Source organism: Protopterus annectens, chromosome 2.part0 (genome assembly GCF_019279795.1).
Source record: "Protopterus annectens isolate FY-2018-M chromosome 2.part0, PAN1.0, whole genome shotgun sequence".
NCBI classification, from domain to species: Eukaryota; Metazoa; Chordata; order Ceratodontiformes; family Protopteridae; genus Protopterus; species Protopterus annectens.
In genome coordinates, this window is record NC_056728.1 from 1,699,237,378 (window position 1) to 1,699,261,885 (window position 24,508).

At 37.1% G+C, this 24,508-nt stretch overlaps 1 protein-coding gene across 1 annotated transcript in view; it reads left to right on the forward strand.

Moving 5' to 3' along the window:
• LOC122793773 (WD repeat-containing protein 49-like) overlaps positions 1-24,508 on the forward strand; it is a 630,038-nt gene that overhangs the window by 159,875 nt on the left and 445,655 nt on the right. The window contains exon 7 of the mRNA XM_044061963.1: positions 8,115-8,161. Within this exon, the coding sequence (XP_043917898.1) occupies positions 8,115-8,161 (47 nt within the window). The remainder of the gene's footprint in view (positions 1-8,114; positions 8,162-24,508) is intronic.

Genomic DNA, 24,508 nt, shown 5'->3' on the forward strand with positions numbered 1-24,508 from the left:
AAGAAACTAAGGAACATAGTTCATATGATATGCTCCTGTTTACTACAGTCATGGCCTTAATTTACATCACAACTACTTAGACATGCAAGAACTAAATATTTACACACACATGGGTCTATGGTTAATCGTCAAAAGGACTAAATACTGAATAGCAAAACAGAAAAAGCACATCATCAAAAGTGCACTTCATTGAACCTGTGAGATAGGGAAAGTAACTAGTTGGACAACACTTCCCTGTTTCACTTTTCCCCCACTGTAGTGCGATTTCAGAGTTGGTATATATAGTTGGGGTGTGTGGAGGTTGAAGCCCCCTACGTTGGGGGTGTGTGAGGGCAAAGGCCTCACCTGGGTGGGTTTGAAATACTGTCATTTGTAAGATGGGGAAGTGTTGGCAAAGTAGTTATATTCCCCATCTCACAGGTCTGATGAATGAACTTTCGATGATGTGCTTTTGCTGTTTTGCCATTTGATGTTTAATCCATTTGATTAACCATAGACTGCTAAATATTTACACACACACACACACACACACACACACACACACACACACACACACACACACACACACACACACACACACACAAAAATACACACATGAAATCATCAATTACAGCCCCTTGTATGACTACATACATTCAGTAGTTTGCTTGCAATCAGATGAATGAACAAAATCATAAGTAATGAAAGAAAAGTATATTCCAGCACATTGGTGCAGTGGTTAGCATTGTTGTCTCACAGCAAGAGGTTTGCTGGTTCAATTCTCAGCTAGGGTGCCTTCTGTGCAGAGTCTGCATATCTTCCCTGTGTATGTGTGGTCCTTTCCTAGGTTCTCCACTTTCTTCACACATTCCAAAACTATGCAATAAGTGGATTGGATACTTTAAACTGGCTGTAGGTGTGGTGTGTGGTGTAGAAGAACATCCTCAGCAAGGCTAGCCAACCAGTGTTGTGGACACTGGCTCTTCATGATTGCCACTGTTGAAGTGACTCCCTGACCCATGAGCAAAAATGGGAAAAAGGGGTTATGGATGGATGGAAGCATATTCTGGTTCACTGCTATGATAACCATACAGTGTAACCCACTGCACTCCCACCCTCCCACCATCTTAACTCAAGAGTCAAAGACAAAGACCCAGAAATCAGAAACAAATTTTAGACATTTCTCTTATGCACTTATAAAGTTGCTAGAATTTCAATTGTCACATTAACAAGTATTTCCTAAAGAACACAAAGTGTTAACCTCACATGCCAGTATTTAGTGACTGCAATCCACAACAATTTGCCAGAAAGCCACACATTTTACAAGGAGAAGACCAGAATGCATCTCATCTTCTTTACCTAAGAATTCTGGACAAAGCCAAAATAAGGGGGGGGGGGGCATGCCCAAAAAGGGAAACATTGTAAATATTATTTTATTTTATCTAAACAGATAAATCCACTGGACAAAAAGTTCCTCTCCAGGGGAGATCCAGCAGCATTGCCTAAGGACTTACTCATAGTCACACAGTAGGATTCAAACCCTGTACTTTTCACTACAGAAAGCAGTTGGTGAACAGTTCAGAGTCTTAATTGCCACACAACTCTAATTCACTTTAAAAGTTAACAGAGTGATATATGTTGCAGGGATAAGTATTTTCTGTACAATATAAGCTGACTGACCATAATCCTCAGTGATTTAACAGAAAATTAAGAAATTAATGAAGATCGGGCAGTTGGTGCAAAGGATTAGGGCTCCAAACTCTTAATGAGCTGCTATCTGTAGTCAAAGGTAGAAAGGTTTGACTTTTTCTACCTCTATTTGCCCACTGTGTGATTGAAGAAGTCACTAAATCATACTCACATCTCATGTTAATAATGGCTGTATTTTTTAACAACATAAAAATGTGAGGGCATCTGTGGAGTATAGTATACAGTGGGTCCCCTATGATCTTGTCACAGTTCCAGCAAACCAAATCATAAGCTGGTAGATTACAACTACACTACAGCAGTCATACAATAATTCAACAATGTCTTTGCAGGACCCAAGCTTGCTTACACTCCTGCCTTAGTTATTTTATTAGCTTCATGGCACACATGACGGAGGGTTGGTAAGATGACAGAGTGAGGGATAGGTATCAGCTCTGGAGATAAGTTCTAGATACTTGTATAGTACTTGCAAATCCAGTTTGAAATATGAGAAGTCTTTCTTTTTTTTTCTTTCTTTTTATCTCAAATAATAGTTCATTGAACAACAATCTTGAGAAATTTGCAAAACATTACCAGTGCTAGTCAACAAAAATCACTATGAAGTGAGAGCAATATAAACAATAAAATGGATAAAACAACAATAAATAGAAAATTCTTACATACAGACACACACACACACACATATATATATATATATATATATATATATATATATATATATATATATAAAATACAAGAAGTATGATTAAATAAATCAAAAAAGGAAGCTCTGCTTGCAGATCTGATTTTTATATCTAGTGCAGTTCCACGCTTAATGGACACTGAGTAAGACAATTCTTAGTGACTTAGCAGGGGTCTGTTCAGGAACACACACACACACACACACACACACACACACACACACACACACACACACACACACACACACACACACACACACACACCACAAAAGGTTTTACTTTTACAAGTTGAAACCTTCTTTGTCTTTGACTGTTCAGATGTGGTGCAGCTGCTATGAGATAAACAAGTAGCTGGACACCAGCCATAGTAATGCACAGAACACTGATGTGGTTGAAGTCCATGTGCTTGTCTTTTCACAGCTGCTGGAACAACTGCCGACGGCTATTGCACTCATTTTTGCTAGATTTCTGTTCTACAGTGCTAACCACTGCTTTAAAAAAACAGACCTAGATTTGAGTGGAAAACTTCCAGTTAACTTTTTAGTTGTATTCTGCTTGCAGTTTTTTGCTCTGGTGTTTTTTGTATCTGCAGTTAGCAAGCAAAAAAGCAAATGGTGGCTTGTAAAAAGGTTTACTCACAGTGCACATATTTCATGCTGTAATCGCCCAGTCTTGTTCTACCTGTAGATTTATATGCCACACTGGAACATCAACCATTCAATGAAGATTTGTTGTACAAATCCATTTTAATGAGAAGTATTCATCAGGTGTTTTGCATACTTTAGCAATTTGTTCTGTATATCTAAAAATCAAGTTACTTCAGAAGTGAAGCTTTTTTTTTTTGCATGTTATTGTATATATTTTTGTCAGTTCTGTTCTCTGCTTAAGTGATTTTCTCAAAATCACATAGAAGGCAAATGTAGGGTCAAGGAATCAAACCCCAGACCACAGGTTAATGTTTCCTAGCTGCTCACAGCCTTAATCCTCTGCATTAATTACCACATTTGCCTTATTTACTTTGTGGTTCCACTACTACAAAACCACATACAGTGAGTGTTAAATTAAGGCAATTTACTTTAAACATCTACGGACTGATTCCAAAATAAGTTATACTTGTACTATGCTAGCATAGGCAGTAACAAAGCATCCAAGAACATTTTTATTAAAAAAATTGTGTACTATGCAAGGCCACCTTGCATGACCTTATGCATTCTTGTGTAGTAGGCAATTCTGAAAACTTTGTTGATCGGCTCTGGAGTGACCTGCAACTGAAAAGGGAATGTTTATTCAAGACACATTGTGGTCTTCTTTCGGCTTTTCCCGGTTAGGGGCCACCACAGCAGAACTCCAGTCCACTAATGATTGGCAGTAGATTTTTACGTGCCGAGTCACCAGTTCTGATGCACAACCTTCAACGAAGGTACGCCCATTCACACGTCTCCACACAGAAGATGGTCTAACTGAAAATCAAACAGGACAACATCTTACTGTGAGGCGACAACACTACCGCAGCACCACCACTGCAGTTATGCCTATATAAATTAAATTTCTGCGAATCACGAGCAATCTGTTATGGAAAGTGGTTAATATGAAAACATCCTTGCTATTATGGAAATTATATAATATACTGATTAAGAAAAGCTGGAACAATGCATCTTCTGAGAATGCTGCTTGTGGATAATAACCTCATTGTTTTCACTCATTTCATTAGGGAACAGTAATTGCTGGACGAGGATTCAGAGACATTTTCTACAGGGAGTTAATGGGATTCAGAAGTCTGCTAATTATACATATCTCTGCATTGCATTGTAGCCTAGCAGCACAGCAGCACAGCTCTCACTGACACTCATGATTCTGTAAAAGACTGCAGATTCATCAAAGCCATTACGGCTAATGATGTGGAGTCTGTCCTGCACTCAATAAAAAAATGTGGAGGAGGACATGATAATGCATATATACAGTGTCTAAGTAAAGCTGAAGTTGCTTCAAATAGATGGTCTTCCTGGCACAGGTGGTGCTCTACCTGTGTGCAATATTGACACTGCAGGCACTACATAATAGAAAGGTCAGTGGCCTGCAGTTCCAGTTTTCTCCACAAATCAGTAGGTGTGGTGTTAAAAAGAGGACATCAAAAATTGAACTTTCATATTACATAACACTGAATAAAAAAACACCTTTAGACATGCATATGCATACTAACATATATTTCTTTAAATATTTTCGATACATATTTGCAGTTACACACATTTCTTCAAGTAAATACCATCAAATACAAAAATGCTTTGCCATCCATGTGAATTGCTGCTGCTAAGCATTGCCCCTGCTGCTAAGCATTGCCTTTGCCTTTTTGGGCTGGCAACTTGGCACCGTAAAATGAATTCAATTTCATGGCTGTGCAAATTCACATGCACAAGACTCCATTTCTTTTCTGTACACGGAGACAACCCATGCAGCTGTACAGCAGTAGCTCCAAAACCAGATGAACACCATCAAGCATCTGTGGCTGATTCTTGTACTGATACCATTCCACACTCAGGTATCATTGATAAACTCACCAAACTAAGCATCAATTCTTACATCACTAGGTGGGTTGCAAACTGGCTCACAGACAGGACCCAAAGAGTGAAAGTTACGGATTCCAAGTCAGAATGTCGACCAGTCACAAGTGGAGTCCCACAGGGCTCGGTCCTGGGCCCTCTCCTGTTAGGCATCTACTTCTCAGAAGTCCAGGTCAACAAAGAAGTACTCTGGCTGACCCAGTCTGCTGATGACTGCAAGCTAGGAGTCATTATCAACAACCCAAGTGATGCAGACATCCTGCAAAAGGGCCTCTCTGAGACAAAATGTGCCACCTCATAAAAGTCATGCACAGTCCAAGCTCTGTTCTGAGGTGACACTGGGAAATACATGTACTGATCCACATCTGCCGCGAGTACATCCAGGAACTGTGGTAGTATCCACTGAGACAGAAGCCTGTGGGATACTCAGCATGTCCCCACTCTTCCTTTGGAAGGTCCCCACAGAAAGTATAGTGAGGGCTGTACATACTTTTGTATTCACAGGGATAGGAAGTCTACACATCCCCTCAGTGCCCCTTTGAGAGCTATACATACTCAGTAAGACTCTTATGATATTCCTGTCCACTCTGAACATATTGATTATTTCTGGATTGTCTAAATTATAGTGAGTTATCCCCTGCTTATATCTCTGCTTCTTGGCTGGTGGGCACTGCTGGGTGCAAGTGGCTTTGGTTCAGCCAAGACAAGCAGCTCACAACAGGAAGTAGCAAGGTGGGCAGCAAATAGTTGCACCATTGTGGACTGCAAAGTAGATAGAAAAGGCGCAGTTCCATCTTTTATAATAAATCTGTGGACAGCATGGAAAAGCAGGGAAGGCTGACTATGAATCACAAGCAAGAGTGAGACAGCCCCATTATCATATGCTGCTTCGCATAATTTCTCATTTGTATAAGCTTATTCAGTCATCATGCATTAGCATAAGTGATGTCCATTAATCGCACCTTTGCTGTGCTTATTTGAAGACAGTTTGGATAGCCTTCACATGTTCATGTAATGACTGTGAGTACCACCCTTAGACTTTACTTACAGAATTACTTAACCAACAGGATTGTTTTTTTTATCTTGTCTGTTATTATATGAATATAAAAAGACCCTCTATGCGCAATAGCATATGCTTGGATTACAAAAAAAATTATTGAAATTATGGATGTAGAAAAACTACATTTATATTCATATAATAACTCATTTTCTTTACAGTACTATTTTCATTTCTTACTTATTTTAAAATGTTTTACTGGACATATCAATTCTTTGTCTAGATGTTACTAGTCTAAACAACAACATGAAAAGAGGATCATTTCTGAAACATTGTGATACAACGGTTCCACTTTATAATCTTGAAATACTGAAATCTTGAATTTCAGTATCTTGAGACCATAAAGTCGAACGCTTGAAATCCCGAAACCCCAAAACTGCGAAACACAAAATTGCGAACATAAATGCACAATACAACACATACACCATCCTACCCACACTACAACAAATAAACAAAACACACACAAACACAAAAACACAAATCAACAAACCTACAGCACATACAAGCAGTGGGGCAAGCCCGCCTGCACCCCCCATGTAGGGGGATTGCACCCCCTACTTATATATACTAACTCTGAGATCACACCAAACAGAAAAAGACAGCAAACTCACCACTAGACACTCTACAGTACCCTCACGTGCACACATCACAAATATACAAACACCACCACTTTCAACACTTAAACACTCATACTTTTACCTGCCTACCCTAACCCACACATAAAACTTCCAAACACACTAAAACCCTAACAAAATACTCACTTACCTTACATACCAGCCAAATCCACACACTAAACCGTACATGCTGCACACACTATATCCCGTGGCAAATACCGGAACACCATAACCATGAGTTTGACATTTCCGGATTCATGGTTATGGAGTTTTGCCATTTTAAAAATTCAACTTTATGGTCTCGAGATACTGAAATTCGAGATTTCAGTATTTCGAGATTATAAAGTGGAACCGATACAACATATGCTTGGCGTGACTTGAGAACTTTGGTTTGACTAAATGATACTCAGAATTACGTATATGCAAGCGGAGACTTATGAAATGAAACACTGCAGGCTGTCATTCATTAGCTGATGATAGCTTTAACTCTCTGTGATATGCAGCATAGTTTCCATGCCACTGATAATATGTTTGATCTGAGATGATGTGCAAAAGTGATCACTTGACAAAAGTCAGAATGTTGCATACTTAACTTTAGCTTCAAAATATGCATTTGTATGTAAATTTTTATAGCACTAATTGTTGGGGAAGAAGTACTGGTCACTTATGCATGGAGTGAACAGGCAATAGAGCAGTAACTGAAGGTCAACTCCTTTGTGTGAGAGATGTTATCAATACTGAAAGTCAGACAGTTGGCTAAAATATCAGTGTTTTAAAGCTGTATAAGTATATCTGCAGTAAACCAGGAACCCAGAACTTTTTTTGTATTAACTAAAGATTATGCACTTGCTACACTCTCCATAACTTGGGAATGGGTTCCTTTTTCAGATAAATATAAGGAATTTTCAAAGCTTGGCACTTTCCACTCTTGTGTCAGTAGGTGTTTACCTAAAATCAAAAATTGTTATAAGTGTAACCAAAGTTAATCACCGGTATAGAAATATATGTATGTATATATTATATATAAATATATATATATATATATATATATATATATATATATATATATATATATATATATATGTGTGTGTGTGTGTGTGTGTGTGTGTGTGTGTGTGTGTGTGTGTGTGTGTTTGTGTGTGCGAGTCTGTCAGTGCATGCATGTGTGTGTTGCTAAATAGAAATGTGTTCTTATTAAAAAAATAAATCATATATATTGTAAATTTATCTATCTATCTATCTATATATATATATATATATATATATATATATATATATATATATATATATATATATATATATAATGATTCTGCCAAAACATTATTCATTCTTAATGCAGTATATAGACATTAATGTGGTTTTATTAAACAACAGAAATAATATAAGCTGTATTTAAATTTTAATTTTGCCAAAACATTACTCATTTTAAAAGTTTTTATTATAACTGAAAGCAATAATTCAGACTAGGTTCACTAGTATAATATTGTTTGATAACTATGTGAACAATTTCTTATTCCAGGGGTGTGTTAACATCTTCCAAATCTCATTTGTGGGACAAACTCTCAGGTATGTATAAAAAAAAAAAAAGGTGTAAAGAACTAGTCAGTAATATGGCTTGAATTCTAAAGGCAGCAACAAATGCACCTCTCTGCAGTTATGACTGAGGCCTGGAGCTGCATTTCTTTAGCTATCATCATCATCATCATTCTGTCTCGTTTTATATTACTATGATATGCAAACACACACTCACATGTTTTATATATATATATATATATATATATATATATATATATTAGTTAGTGTTTACATTACATCAGTTGTATTTATTTAAGAGGACTGATTCATACTGACCTTTACAACCAAGACCCAAGCCAAAGACAAAACAAAACAATTGAAAACCATGCAGGTGTTATTAACAAAATAGCACTTATCTTAATACATCTCAATGTCGTTGCTGAAGAATTCTACACAAAGACAAAAATTATGGAAGGAGAAAGGCCCATTTTCAGGGACAACCATAAATATTATACTAATTCACTTAAAAAGTTAACCGAATAGCAGGTTTTTGCATTCAACGTGTCTAATGACTGACATTATTTATTGACTGTAATTCTCAGTGATTCACCAGAAAATCAAAAATCTTAGAAGGAACAGGACAAAATATGAGACAAAATCAGGTGCATTCAGTGAAATGAGGCCGAGCAAAGTGGTATGCTTATTCTTTGCTCTTCCTTCTGTCTTCAGAAGAGCCGTATCCTCAGAAGACTACAGAGAGCTCCATAGGACAGTACCATCAGTACTAGCATGTTCACTGTTATGCAAGCTGTGAGCGACCCATACGGCTGCTACTATATCTTTATGTCCTGTTTCTCTGTACCCCTTAGTGAGGCATATAGTTTGCAGTGATAAATGATTGTATCACATAATCTGACACTGAATGACATCAAGCATTTTTAACATATATGATGTCAGCCAGCATTTTCTACCTAACTGAAAACCTGTGTAGTTATCTGAGTTGGTAACAATTCCCTGCTGTTATAGGCATGCATTTCAATAGTACAGCTGTGTTATAATTTGAAAGGATTTTCATGGTAACCTAATCCGTTTGCTTGTATTTGATTTAATATTTATTTAGCTGCACCAAGAATGTTTGAAAACGTCATCCTTTGTTTACATTCTACAACTGTAGTTTTTGTTCCTGCTTAAAAAAAGACTATTGTTTTTAATTACTGGTGTGTATCATTTCTATCGTACACAAGTGTCACTTATGGAAGTCAGAAGCTACTGCACAATGGCATAGTGAATAGTGATAACCAACTAACCAGTTAATTATACAGTGAAGAAGTGTAGTATTAGTTACATGATGCGTGTGGGATAAGCAGCAGTTCAGGCTTCTGTAACCAAAACTGATGAGCACTTTTTTTTCTTGCTTTCTTTTTTTTTTCTGTGACTGGCTTTCCATTAAGACCACCAACATCTATTGGTCATTGCAGTGAAATCCATAATCCTCTACTTGCTCCTATTAGCTTTGCTGTGTGGTTATTCTTCTCTGCCCCAAGTATTGCCTGCTTTCTCCAGTTTAACTGCCCTGTTGCTATAACCTAGACTTGCACATTTCCGTTAGTGAATAGCTCTTCATCGCATATGAGAATCAGCTGATGATGGGCCACTGATTAGTGTTCCCCTATTTATTTCTCCATGTTTTAAGGTTCAGTTGTGCGGAATGTAACACACTTTTGTAACTGATGTTTTCTCATTAATATGGGGGCTAGATGTTCCTGTACCTCCTAACTGCCACCATAAGGCAGTACAGTATACATACCCTTAACCAGACAAGTGTGATGGCCCATGGGACTCCTTTCATCCTTGAGGTGGACCATAAATATAGTTCCAGGTAATAAGATCAGTACAGTGATTACTGAGTGTCTGAGAAAGAAAAGTGGTATTTAAGGAGCTAGGCATGTCAGAGAGAGGTCGCTATATATGAATGATGTGCTGTAACTTTCACTGGAATCTTAAAATCCTATAACTGCAACACTTTAAAAACTCTACCATTTGAAAAGGTCATATTAGAATTTAACGGAGTGTTCCTTAGCATGACGGCTAATGAGTAAGCTCTCCTAAGAAAAAAGACAATTAAGGCAAATCCCACCCCATGGCTAACAGCAAACATCAAAATACTTGTACACAAAACAGATAAAGCTTGTAAAACCTGGTTTCATCAAAAGTCAAAAGTGCTGTTTCAGAGCAAAATGTTGTAACTATGTAATCAGTACTGTAATTACTGACATAAAGAAACAAACAATATCCTGCCATTTATGTACTTGCCTGTTTATCTAACAGGGCAGTTAAATTGGAGAATGCAGACAATACATGGGGCAAAGGAGAATTACCACATAGCAAAGCTAATAGCAGACCATTCACTAACAGCCAGGTTCAAAGTGGAATGTAAAGTCTGGTCTCTGATTCTCAAACAGCAGCAGCATTGGGGGTATATTACAGAAGGCAGCATTGGGGGTGTAGTACAGAAGGCAGCATCAGGGGTGTAGTACAGAAGGAAGCATCAGGGGTGTACTACAGAAGGCAGCATCGGGGGTGTAGTCATCAGGGGTGTACTACAGAAGGCAGCATCGGGGTGTACTACAGAAGGCAGCATCGGGATGTACTACAGAAGGCAGCATCGGCGGTGCACTACAGAAGGCAGCATCGGGGTGCACTACAGAAGGCAGCATCGGGGGTGCACTACAGAAGGCAGCATCAGGGGTGTACTACAGAAGGCAGCATCAGGGGTGCACTACAGAAGGCAGCATCAGGGGTGTACTATAGAAGGCAGCATCAGGGGTGCACTACAGAAGGCAGCATCAGGGGTGTACTACAGAAGGCAACATTGGGGGTGTACTTCAGAAGGCAGCATCGGCGGTGCACTACAGAAGGCAGCATCGGGGTGCACTGCAGAAGGCAGCATCGGGGGTGCACTACAGAAGGCAGCATCAGGGGTGTACTACAGAAGGCAGCATCAGGGGTGTATTACAGAAGGCAGCATCGGGGGTGCACTACAGAAGGCAACATTGGGGGTGTACTTCAGAAGGCAGCATCAGGGGTGTACTACAGAAGGCAAGTCTCTATTTTATTAGTCTTGCTTCTTGGGCTAATTATGTTCATAGAAGCTGGTTTGAGTTCATGGACAGCAACATGAGATTGGTTACCATCTCTGTTTTGACCTGTCAGCCCATCTGAGCTTCATTCCTGCCTTGAACCTGGTGCTTGTCATGATAGGCTCCAGCTCCTGTGACCCTGAATTGGATAAAATCAGGTATACAAAGGCTGATAAGTGGTTATCACTTGATAAATTATTGTAGACTATTGTTACATGGTCATTCCTTTCATCATCGCCAAGCATAATCAGTATGCAGTAAGCATAATCCTAAAAGAAGTGGTTGCAGAACATTTTTCTAGGGTTTTAGAAAAGGGATATATGTGGCAGATTTAAACAGCTAAGAGCTTCTGGGCTACAGCAATTCAGGGTCAAAAGACAGCTTATCTAGTCTGATATAATTCTCAGGTAAGACAATGCAACTCAGAAATTTGACCACTGTAACGGTGGACAGAAGGAGAAAAAAGGGTTAAGGTATGGGACCCAGACAAAACTCAGAAAGAATAAAAGAGTTAAATAAAAAGAATGAAGGAAAGAAATAAAGAAAATGAAAAGGTCGGTGTGTCTAGAATATGAAGTAAGAATGAGGAGATATAAGAGAAGATGGCCTTTAGGGTAGTCATAGCATAATAAAAGGTGCCGTTATCTGGATTCAAATGTTGTAGGCGTGCACCATTTAGGACAGCCAGTGGCTTCATTTAGTCAAAGTAAACCTGAAAAAACAGGCTAAGTTACTAGTGAAACTAAAGTGTTCCAGTGCAGAAACTACTTGGTAGGATATCTCACCCAGACTAAGTGAAACGATAGCTTAGCCTGGTTAGACTTTAAGGAGCACTGCAGTGACACTACGCAGCTACTTCACTTAGCTAGTATTATTACTTTTCTCAGTAAGCATGAGAAAAGTAATAAAAAGTAATGAAAAGTAATAAAAAGTAATGAAAAGCATAAATGACCTGGGAAATGAGGGTAGCAGGTAAACATGCTTGCCATGTCATTTAGTGTAAGAACTCTTATGGCAAAACAAGGATATACATTTCATGGAATCTAAAGTAGCATTTTATTATATTATGATTAGTCCATAAAAGGATAGAGCATTGGTGATTGACAAAAATAAATGCTTAATCGTTAGGACACTGAACAACTGTAGTATTGTATGTAATTTAGCAATGATAAAGCACCAGGTAACCACCTTTGAGTAGACAAGAAACACAATGTACACTTTATTTTCTCCTGCAGTACACCTATCTGAAGAAACATGAATTGTAATCTACAATGCCTAATTAAGGTACAGTTATATAAAGAAGTAATAGGAATGCACAGTTGGACAACCAGCTGCAGACATGTTATAAGCACAAAAAAGCCCATGATGGTATAGCAACACACTCTCTTAAAAGAATAACAAACCCCCCCATTTAAAGGTAATAACAGATCTGGCTCTGTGATATAATGTGATGGAGTCATTGACAGAGATGTAGATAATGTGTGGTTGATTAGTGACCAATGCACTGAAGGAACTGCTGAGAGAGGGTGGGAGTGAGGGGCCAATCCCAGCTTCCTCCTGAGGGAGGGAAGACAGATATGCTGTTGCACTGACACCCAATGAGACCAGGCTTCATGACAAGGACAGCATGTGGACCTGGACATGTATATTTCAGTAGGCACTGTAGTGACTTAACGTAACTAGAAACAGATGTGAGAGTGAACGCACTTACTTAAAGAGCAATAAATGGTCCAACTGGAAAATGGGAGGGCTGATAGATGTCAGGCACAGGGGAGAAAATGACTAACAAAAAACATAATAAAGGCAATGCACCATATAAAATTTAAGATAAAACTATACAGACATTAACTAGAAAACATAAAAATATAATTCCTTTACGGTAGATGAGTCTCCATGCATTCACAAAAACCCAAGCACATGTCAAACATATTGTTCAGTACCAATGATGAGCTTGCATTAACAGCATAGAAAGCCAGTAAAATCTGAAGAAGTTGCAAACTTAGAGGCAGCAAGCAAATAAAGAGAAAATTGTATCACCCATTCACTTGTTCTCTTATGAGTCTCAGCCATCTCCTAGAGTGACCCTGAGGAGAGCAACCACTATCCATGGAGTTGTCAAGGCAAATGTGGGGAAATGGAAGTAAGTTGCCACTTCTTTCTTCTGTATCACACCTGTATGCGCTCATACCAGTGGACAAATGACTGTCTCTTGTACACCTAATATATGTCTTTAGACTGTGGGAAGAAAGCTGAGAACCCAGAGAAAGCCCACTCAAACGCAGGGATGACATGCAAACTCTGCAGAGAAGATACCCCAGCCATGAGCCAAACAGTGAACCTTTTATTTTTTAATTTCTCCAAGTCTTCTGGGTTTCTAATACCATGACGGGAATGGACCCCATTCCTAAGCCAAAGTATGATTAAAGTTCAATCTTTGATGTCAGCCAGTATTGCTCTTCGTAGCATCCACACTGTGCCCAGTAATGACTCCTTCTGCAGTTCGCACAGAGTTGCATGGATTGGGTAGCATATCTAAATGCGATTGTAAATTCTTTTTTATAAGACCCGTTGCTCCTACTGCTATAGGAACTGACTGGGTATATTTCTTCCACATTGCTCTCATTTCTGCCTGCAGATCCTGGTATTTTATGACATTGTGTCTCTGTATGCAAGACACTATAGTCACTGGGTGTAGCGATTTTAATGATCAATGCTACTTTTGTCTTCTTTTCTTGGACCACTATGTCAGGTTTTCTAGCATCTATCTTTTGAACTGTTGGTAATGGGTGATCCCATGTGATATAAACCTCATCATTTTCTATGATGCCTTGTGGCTCATGTTTCCAGTATTTTTCAGCCACTTTGATACCATAATGTTTGCACAATCCCCAGTGCAACAGTCTCGCCACATTATTATGCCTTTCGGTATGCAGTCCTTCTTTTTTTTTTCAATAATAAATCTTTATTGTTTCATTATTTTCCATACACAATTAAGAACAAAAACAAAATTTAGAAAGAACTACTAACTAATATCACTAACAGTAACACCACAACATATATACAATATTTACATGAATGCTTCCATGTGAAACATTAACTTATACAAGAAAAACATAAGAATAGTTAAGATCACTTCAAGTAATAAACAGTTTGGTTACAACGTTCTCTTCAAGTGTATAGATAATTCTTAATACATTCAAATTAGAAGTATTATGCTAGTATAATATTAAATACTTGTTCCCAAATTTTTGGGTTATTAATATTTTTATTATGCTGATTCAAAAGTAATTTGTGAGCTAATATATGCCTTATTGCCAAAACTCTAAAGTTATCCCATGATGTTTTAGATGGGTCTAACCAATTAGTAGCTATATAAAGCTTCATTAATAAAAAGATATTAATACATATAATACTTTGTGATCTTGGGAGTTCTTTCGGAGGAATATGCAAAATCATGAATTTCCATGACAATGTTGTACTTTGGTAACCCATCTTCTGAAGTTGTATCTTAAGGGAATTCCAAAGTTTATATATGCATTTGCAGCTCCAGAACATATGAAGAAGATCAGCCGGTTGGTTTTTACAATATGGACAAGTTGGAGAGTTTTTAGAGTTAAATTTATGCAGGCTAAGACGTGTATAATATGCATTATTCCATATCATCATCTGGGTATATATCAATTTTTGAAAGGAAATAGATTTTATAGTCAAGTCAATTGCTTTTAACATATGGCTTTTGTCTGTCAATGGGATTTTCTCTTCCCAATATTTCGACAACAAAACTTTATCATGAAATTTAAATTCTTTAATTAATTTATTTGTTGTTGTTATAAATTTAATACCTTGTTGGAGAGCTTGCCACAAATCCGAGCATTTAATTATAATCTCATCTTCAGGTTTGAAATTTTTAAAGTAACTTATAGAAAGTTCTCTAATTTGTCTCAAAATAACAAGACAGTTTTTAGGTAAATTAAATTCTTGTCTTATTTGATTAGCCGAAAATTTAAGATATTTATATATGTCAATCAGAGTTAAATTAACTATTAATGGGAACTTTTTGAGATCAATTAACTGATTATTCAATCTCAAGTTAGGATTCCTGTGAAAGGGTTGAAAGACCATCATATATTGAGCCAGATCTAATGATTAAGTTTTGTAAAGATAATATATATGTTTTAATGTGTTCCATAATCCCATATAATTTCAAAGTATCTTTTCCTAGAAAGGGTATTGCTTTAGGATTAATATTCAGCTTTAGGATATACTTATAATTCAGGACCACCCAAGTTGGTGTCCACTTGGTACTAGTTATATCGTAATTAGCAATTCTTAGAATCCTATTAGAGTTCACAATTAGATAGTACATTTCAAAATTGGGTAGCTCCAATCCTCCTCTATTTTTTGGGGTCATTAATTTATCATAAGATATCCTGTTTTTTTTTGGCTCCCAAATGAATTTAGCCAATTCTTTATGAATTTGTTTAAAAAATGTCTTCGGGATTATTACTTGAGCAGACCTAAAAATATATAGTAATCGTGGTAATACATTCATTTTAATAATTGAAACTTTTGCTAATACTGGTAATCGTAAATTTTTCCACCTCCCAAAGTCAGATATTATTTGATCCCAAACTGTTTTAATGTTATTAATGTAGAAGTGGTATACAGTCCTTCTGCCATTTGTGTGTTGCAACCAGCAACAAGGTGTGCGACTGTTTCCAATTCAGTTTTACAAAACCTGCATTTGTCTGTTTCTTCCACATGTTCAATGGACTTTGCAACCCACTATTTTGGACTGCCAGTATTAACGTTTCATTTCTTGGTTTGAATTTGCCTCTCCTTAACCATTCCTGCATTCGTTCTTGATCAACATGAGGCTCTTCCAGAAGTTTTCTATACTTGCAACTATATTTATGTTTTTTTCCAAATTTCTTACCTTCTCATCTGGTCCTTCAGCTTATATTCTTTCTTTTGTTTTTTTAGCACATTTAGATGCTGCCTGGTTTTTATCCAATTCTGGTTTGATTTCCATTCCTGCTTGACGTCAATATGCTTCTGCTAGATTAAGCAGAGATGTCATCTTAGAGTTATTATCCTCATGTTTCAAAACTTTAACTACATTTGGAGCTTGTGAGGTCAGTAGATATGTGTGGAGTCCCACGATTGCAAATCTCTACATGTAATCAGTTTCAAGGAGGCCCATCCCTCCCTCGCAACGAGGAATATATAATCTTGGTATACACTGATTTTTATAAATTATTTGGTGAGCATGAAGCATCCTTCTTGTTTTTATATCCAATCTATCCAACACTTTTTGGGGCCAGTCAATCACTCCAAAACTGTAAGTTAGGACAGGAAGAGCAAATTGATTTATAGCTTGGATCTTGTTCCTAGATGTCAATGCTGTTCTCAGGATTAATTTAAGTCTTCTAAAGTAGTCCTTACTGAGTTTTATTCGCATTTGTTCATGTTTTATTGCTGATCCTTCATCATTTCCCAAGTATTTATACACCCCCTGTTGCTCAAGTTCTTTTATATTACATTCTTGTCCCAAAGTGATGTTTTCCTGGTGTGGCACTTTTCCTTTTTTAAAGGTTGCTTTTGCACATTTATCAAGACCAAATGACATTCTAATATCATCTGAAAAAGTTTTGACAACCCGCAGCTGTGCTTTCAGTTCCTCATCTGATGAGCTGTACAGTTTCGAATCATTGACAAAGGAAAGATGAGAAGTCATTAGACTTTGTTGTTTTCTAGGAGCCAAATTGTAGCCATGGCCTAAGCTGTTAAGTAAACAGCTTAATGGATTAATTGCAAGGCAGAATAGCAATGGTGACAGAGAGTCACCCTGGAATATTCCCCCTTTGAATTTTTATCCCTGGGTTAATAATCTGTCCTTTATCATGGCTTAATTGCAAAGTGGTCTGCCACTGTTTCATGGTCAATCAGTGTAGGGTGTATCTTATGCATTTTAAGCACTCTTTTATCCATGAATGTGGGATATTATTAAATGCTTTTTTGTAGTCAATACATGCCATACTTAGGTTCTTCCCCTTTTTTATTTTATTTTATTTATTTTATTTATTTAACATTTGTTGACCGGGAAAGTCCGACTAGGTTCCACAGAGCCTGTTTTCAGCGGAAGCCCGGGGAGAAATGCTCCAGATGCATGTCTTTTTACAGTTCTCCACTATAACTTTGTTTAACAACAAATGATCATTTGTTTCATATGACTTTCTTTTATTGCCCTTTTGTTCTACTGCCATAATTGAGTTTTCTTCTAAACGACTATAAACTCTGTTGGTGTCAATTTCTGTGTATAGTTTATACGTCGTTGGAAGATAAGTTATTAGTCTATACTTTTTAGGGTAGCTTGCAGGTTCACTCTTAAGTAAGAGCATTGTTTTTCCTGTTGTTAACCAGTGAGGTGCCTGTTCTGGGTGCGCATATAAATAGTTCTTACTCATTGCTAAATCCTCTTGCAAAGAAGTTAATACTTTAAGCCAAAAGTTAGTTACTGCATCTGGGCCTGGGGTTTTCCAGTTAGAGGCTTTTCTTAACTTTGTTTCAATCTCTCTGACTGTTATTTCATCCCATTTCATATCCTGCACCTTTAAACTTCTTATTCTTTCTTTTACTTCTTCTACCCATTTAGCATCTTAGTTATGTTCCACAGGATCTTCATAGATACTTCTCCAAAATGTATCTACTTCTTCTTTTTTGGCAGTCTTTCGATTCCTTTTACCTTATTTCCCAATTCTCTATAAAGTTTTTTTTGATCATCAATACATTTCTTATTTTGTACTTTTCCTTTATATTTATCTTCTTGTCTTCTAAGTCTTTCCACCTGTGCTGAAATTTTTAGTTTGTTATTTACGATAGTACATGATAGATCCTGATCTGTTCTAATACTGCGCATTGCTTTTATCACATCTAGCTTTCTTTGTATTTTTGTTGATCTGTTCCCTCTTCTATTATCTTCTAACAGAGACACTTCTTGTCTTAGCTGTTTTATAGTTTTCTCTATTCAATATTTCCATTATGATATATTCTGTTTACTTCTGTTATATCGCATGGATCTCTATGGACAGTCAAAATTACTGTGTTCATTTGTTTTATCAAACTTCTGACTTTTGGGGTTTTATTAACCTTCTGCAGTCTATTTCTTTCATTGATCTTGATATATCTGTCTATGTCTATTAAATCAACAACTCTTCTCTTAACTCATTTTCTTCCAAATTGAGGGCACATCCCTTAGTTTCTATTTCCTGTGGGTATTCTATAGAAGATTCTATAGCATCTTCCTGTGGCACATTCTCTTCAACTTCATCCTGTGCCATCCATTGCTCTATCATCTAGGAACTCACTGGCCTATCACTCCTCAACATTGACTGCATCAGAGTTTCCACAGTTTCAGGTTCCTTCCTTTGCTGTCTAGCTTCAAATGAATGTTTATACTGGTTTCCTGTGGAAGGCTCCAAAATATCTTGATATGGCACCTGACCAATTGCTTCCTGTTCCACTGGTTTCCCCTTAATTTGTATATCCATTGCTCTATCCTGTTGTGGTGCTTTCTGCATTCGATTTTCTACACTAAATCCTTCTCTTTGCAGCTGCTCCATAACCTCAATTTCTATTTCTTTGACTTCTCCATTACTAATCTCTTTTTCTACTTTTCCTTTTCTTATTTTTTGTACTGTAAAGTTTTCCATATCCAGATTCCTTTGCCCGTATTTCTCTTTAAATATATCTGGTGCTGCCCTTTTTGTATTGGTCAGTTCTGCTTTCTCCTTTGCATAAATATTGCACCATATTAAATCTCTTTTCCTTTCCCCTGTCCATATCTCTTCTTCACATGTCTCCTGATCTTCTTGCTTTTACTTATTCTGGGGACTCACTCCATCATGCTGTGATGTAGTCTGTGTTAGACTTTCTACATTAAATCATTCACTTTGCAGGCTCTCCATAACTTCAACTTCTATTTCTTTAACTTCTACTTTACTAATCTTCTTTTCCACATTACATCTTTGTGATATTAATTTTTTTACTGTGAAATTTTCCATATCTAGATGCTTTTGCCTGTATTTCTCTATGAATATCTTTGAGACTGCCTTCTCTATATTAGTTAACTTGGCTTTCTCCTTTGCATAAATATTGCACCATATCAAATCTCTCTTTCTTTCCCATGTCCATATTTCTTTTTTATACTTTTCAAATATCTCTAGATTTTGTTGTTTATATTTTCGCACTTCCTCAGTGGCTTCTTTTTCCAAACTAATCAAAGTTTCTTGATCTATATACTGTTTTTCAAAAATCTACATATGAAATGAATACAATAGGAAAATAAATGGGCAAACCACATATTGAGCAACTGGTATGGAATGATGAATCAGACTTTAAGTGTATGAATGTGTAAAGTAACTAGTTGGAAGGAAGATGAAATGGGCAAACTAGCTTGGCAAAGGAACTATTTTGCATTTCATTAGGATTAAATGAATTATTTACTTTTAATATGGCAAAAAGGCACAGCTGGTGGCATTTTCACCTTCCAGCAAACAATTCTCTGGTTTCATATTTAGCTTCTGTGTGGAATCTACATTCCCTTCCTGCATTTGAGTGGGTTCCTCCCACATTCCAAACACATGAAGTAGGTGGATTAAATACTCTAAATTGGCCATAGGTGTGAGTGAGTGTGCATTTAATGATCAAGGGTGTGAACATTTGCTCTAGGTGCAATTCTTTCCAATGCTGATGTCTGTGCACCACTAAATGGAGCTATTACTCTTTTTAAGTTCATTCTACCTCAAAAATGACCTGAAAAGGGATAATCATATCAATGTGACTTTTTTTGTTTTGTTTTTTTTTTTTGTTTTTTTTTGTTATTTTTTTTTGTCTAAGCATTCTCTTTCCTGCAAGGCAGTATGTGTTCAGAATTTCTGGACAAAGTGTCTTTATTTTTTCCAGTTGATTTTATCACTTATTTACACTCATTAACATATTTTATCTGCAATGTAATGAGTCTGTTTTTTTCATTTACAAGCAGTACTTAAATTACATTTTGTAAGTGCCAAGAATATATTATCTGCAGAGACTCCTCCCCCAGTTACTCACACTGTTTTCCTGGCACTTCAGTAACAGCTGTTGTGTCAGATGTGAATGATACTTCATAGTAAAAGAAATGTGAATCCACAGGCAATCAGATTTATGGCCCCAGAGGAAGAAAAAAACAAAGCTCATCTGGTATATGTACCTAAATAAGAAATTAAAAGAAAATCCACAGAAATACTAATGCATATACATATTATAAAGATACAAGAAGTCCAAAGTGACAGTTTATACAATTTCCCAAATATCAGCTGATACAAGTTTAAGTAGAAGCAGGTGAGTTATTTTAATGGGGGAACTCAACATCCTGTGGATCTGAACAAATACGGTATCAAAAAGATCCAAGATCTGGTGAGATAGATGATGATCATTCCTGGGAATTATAAAGTCTGACTTTAATCTTTAAAGACTGGCACTTTACTTCTAAGAAAGGAGATATTTTCCTAAGATTCTTCTCAGCTTTCAGGAAGAGACAAGTAATTTGTAGTCAGCCAAAAAAAAAAAAAAAAAAAAGTAACATCCTCGGGCTCATCCTTAGTGCTTTCCACAGTTATTAACGTTAGCATGTTTGGGGTATTTCACTTCACTATTAATGTAAATCAATGGTTCTGTTTTTGACACAGTCACTACCTGAGTATGTGAATAGTTTTCTTGGCATGTCTTTATTCAGTCATTAGTTATGTGCAGTTTGAACTTCTTCTCCCTGTAGGAGCCATGGATAAACATATATTCCCTCCTTTCTTTTATTCAGGGAGCTACTCTTGGTTTTCAGTCATGCATTCATAACATCTGATCTGTTCTAGACTTTTCTACAGACAGACTATTCACCCATTTACCTAAGTATCATTTTGTTGCAGTTCACTGCACAAAATTAGGGCTGTGAGCCAGAAACAACCTTAACCCTAATGTTATAGCCTTTTTTTATTTCCTTTTTCACTGTTTGCCTAATATATGACTCTATGCAAGTCATTTACCAGACAGTCCTCTCAGATCACCTCTGAAACTAAGCAGGTGTGACAAATTTGTTTACCTGGTTAGCACATGAAAAGAAAGAACGAAAGAAAGAAAAATATTCTGTTTCATACATTTGTCTGTTCACCTTTGTGCTCTATTCTACACCTTCTTATTCTGGCCTAGATCCCTTCCTTAGTACTTCTGTCTCTTCAGTCTTATGGCATTACCTTCTCCTGACTATCTAGTTACAGATTTTTATCCCGACAAGGCCTTATCCACTGCATGAGAGACTTTTCTAAGCTGTGTTGGACTGATAGTCCCTTTCCTGACAACAGAAAATGGCACAGCAGGTCACAGTAAATTGCATGCTTTCAGAGAGATGCCCAAAGAGGTGGCACTGGGACTGTCTCTTTTCACGGCCTGTGTAAGCAGCATTGCAGGAGATTGGACAGAATCTATATGCCATTGAGCTACTCATACAAAATATGCAAGAGGGATGATACGCAAGAAAGTGTGGAAAGAAAAAAAAGGGCCTTGCAAGATTGCAAGAATCATGTAGACCCCAATTCACTGCAGAAATGTAAGCAATGCTTCTGAAAGCAATAGCCTGTAAAGAAGTGCTTAACTAGAAGGAAAGCATTTGCAACAGCAAGTGTATAAAGAGACCTGAGGTAACTATTGTGATCTGAAGATAAACAAGCAGTGTGGCAAAGGAATACAGAAAGTAGGTGGACTGCAGGCACAAACAGAAACAGGCTTTACAAGCAGAAAACGGCAAATTATTAGCCCTCTTCAAACATGCAGGCTGAAATGACTAGTCAGACCTGTCTATATTGCATTGGACATTACATTTTTGCCCCAGGTAGTAGACAGAAAAGTTCACAATGGATCAGTTCACAGAAGGAAAAAAATGTTACTGCTTAGGTATGCTCTTCATTAGCTGAAAGACCAGGAAATGTGTAAATCAGGTGGGCTAAGTGGTCTTTATGTTCCAAGAGCTATGCTTCTGTGTGCTGTTGTTTCTCAGATTTCAAGGTAGATGCTGCTGGATAAGGTAGAAGTGACGTGAAACTAGACAAGAAGGACTGCTGTAACAAAAAAAAATCCCTAAGAAAGGTAAATATATTAACCAGACTGACAACAGATTGTTGTAGGGTAATATTCATAGTCTTGCACTTCACAGATGCATAATGGGTATTTGCAAATCTCTCCACTATGCCTGTATTTAAATGAGTACGGTGCAGGTAAGTTGTGCTAGATTTAGAAGTTCTCAGTCTTGTGATGGAAGGCCCACCACACTTTCACAGATCTGAATCAGTGTAGGGCGTGTTGAATCAAGTTTAATTGTGTGCAGAAAAATCTGTACGTAGTGAATTCTTGAATTCTGTTGTATAATTTTGAAAAGTGGGAGGGAGTGTGGATCTGAATAGATTTCTCAAGACTTTCCATGATATTGTGCATTGTTTCTTGTTCAGTGCTGCTGGTCCACAGCTTATTAAAACTTTTTAAAGCCTTTTATTAACTCTGAGAGTGTCTTTATATGGATACCCTGTTATGGCTATTATAAGGCTAGATAGAGGAAAGATAGGACAGTCAGAAATAGGGGAGAGAGCAGACAAGGGAAATACAAAAACACATTAAGAGGGTTGTGCAGAAGGGGGTGGGAGAGAATAGGAATAAGAGTAGAGTGTGTAGAATAGAGGGTAAGGAAAGAGTTAAGGATTTTTTATGACAAAACATAAAAGACAGAGAAGACAGACCAGAACACTACAGTGGGCTAACAGTAGGAGGAAGAAACAACATATACAGATGGAAGAAAATGGAGGGTGAGAAAGTCCATGAAAGTAATACCATGCCAGTCTGGACAGTCCCAAATACTTCCCTTCTCTGGTGGAACTGACAGGGTGGCCCTGATGGTGTGTGCATCAAGGCCTCTGGTGGCTCGATGACTGGAGCAAATTGGGACAGCAAGTCTTGCACCCACTGGAAAAGGGATTCATAATGATCTTAGTGCCTCTCCACTGCACTGTTGATCACAGTCTCAATCAGATTCTGAAGCCAACTTTCCTAGTTTGCAGGGCTGCCATGGGCCAAGGTGCCATAGGGCTGGAGCCATTCCTCCTACCATGTGAAGTGGCCCCCAGATGGACAGGGGAAGGAATACAACATTCTCAGATCTGGAAGGGTTTTGGTGGCACAACCTAGAGCACTTCTGGACCTGCAGAAAACTGAATATAAAAGGGGGAGAAAGAAAAAAATAAAGAAAGAAAGAAAAGAGAGAGAGAGAGAGAGAGATGGGGACAACAAAAGTTTTGAACAGAAAATGTGTCTATTTCAATAAGACAAAAATGAGTGAAGTAAAATTTTTATTAAGGAATGTGACATTGTCAGTAACCAGTTATATATTACAATTAATAATGTATTGAACAAGTTATGACAATAACTGGTTATGGTTCAGGTCTGTTTTTATTTTACAATTATTTTTCTTGTTATTACTGCAATTATTTTAATATGACTAAATAACTATGTTAACTTCTGTAATGAAATGTTAAAAAACTCACCCCAGTTAACTAGTGTAACAATAAATACTGAAAAATACTGTTACAGGATCAAGTTTATTTTCACTTCAAAATGACTGCTTTGTAAATGCTCTATTTCCTTTAATATGACTGATTCAGTATAATAAAATAATATAAATCACAGTTAATATATTTACACACTATTTCCACAAGAGCAATGAAGATATGAAAACTATAGGAGAAAAAATTAGGTTACTGAACATAAATGTTTGTGCAGAGTGCCTTAAAGGACTGCAGTATTTAATAGCTGTAATAGGTTTCCCAATACAGCTTTGGTTATGCAAACATCTAAACATGTAAACAGACCAGAACACTACGACAGGTTCTTGGGTGCATTAAATGCCATGATACATCTTGCTCTACTTCATTCTTACTTATTTGGACGTTTTTTAATAAAAAGCTTCATAACTTTTTACTGAAACCATGTCTCAATTAAATGCAGTATTTCCCTAGGTGACATCACCTTAGGGATCATCCGTAGACTTTAATGGACTAATTTCTGTGCTTTTAGAACACACATTCATTAAAGTCTGTGGAAGCATTTCCCATTTTTCCTGAGTTAATGTAATTGAGATTAAAGATTAGATTTAATTTTCATTGTCATCAGAGTGGAGAAAATT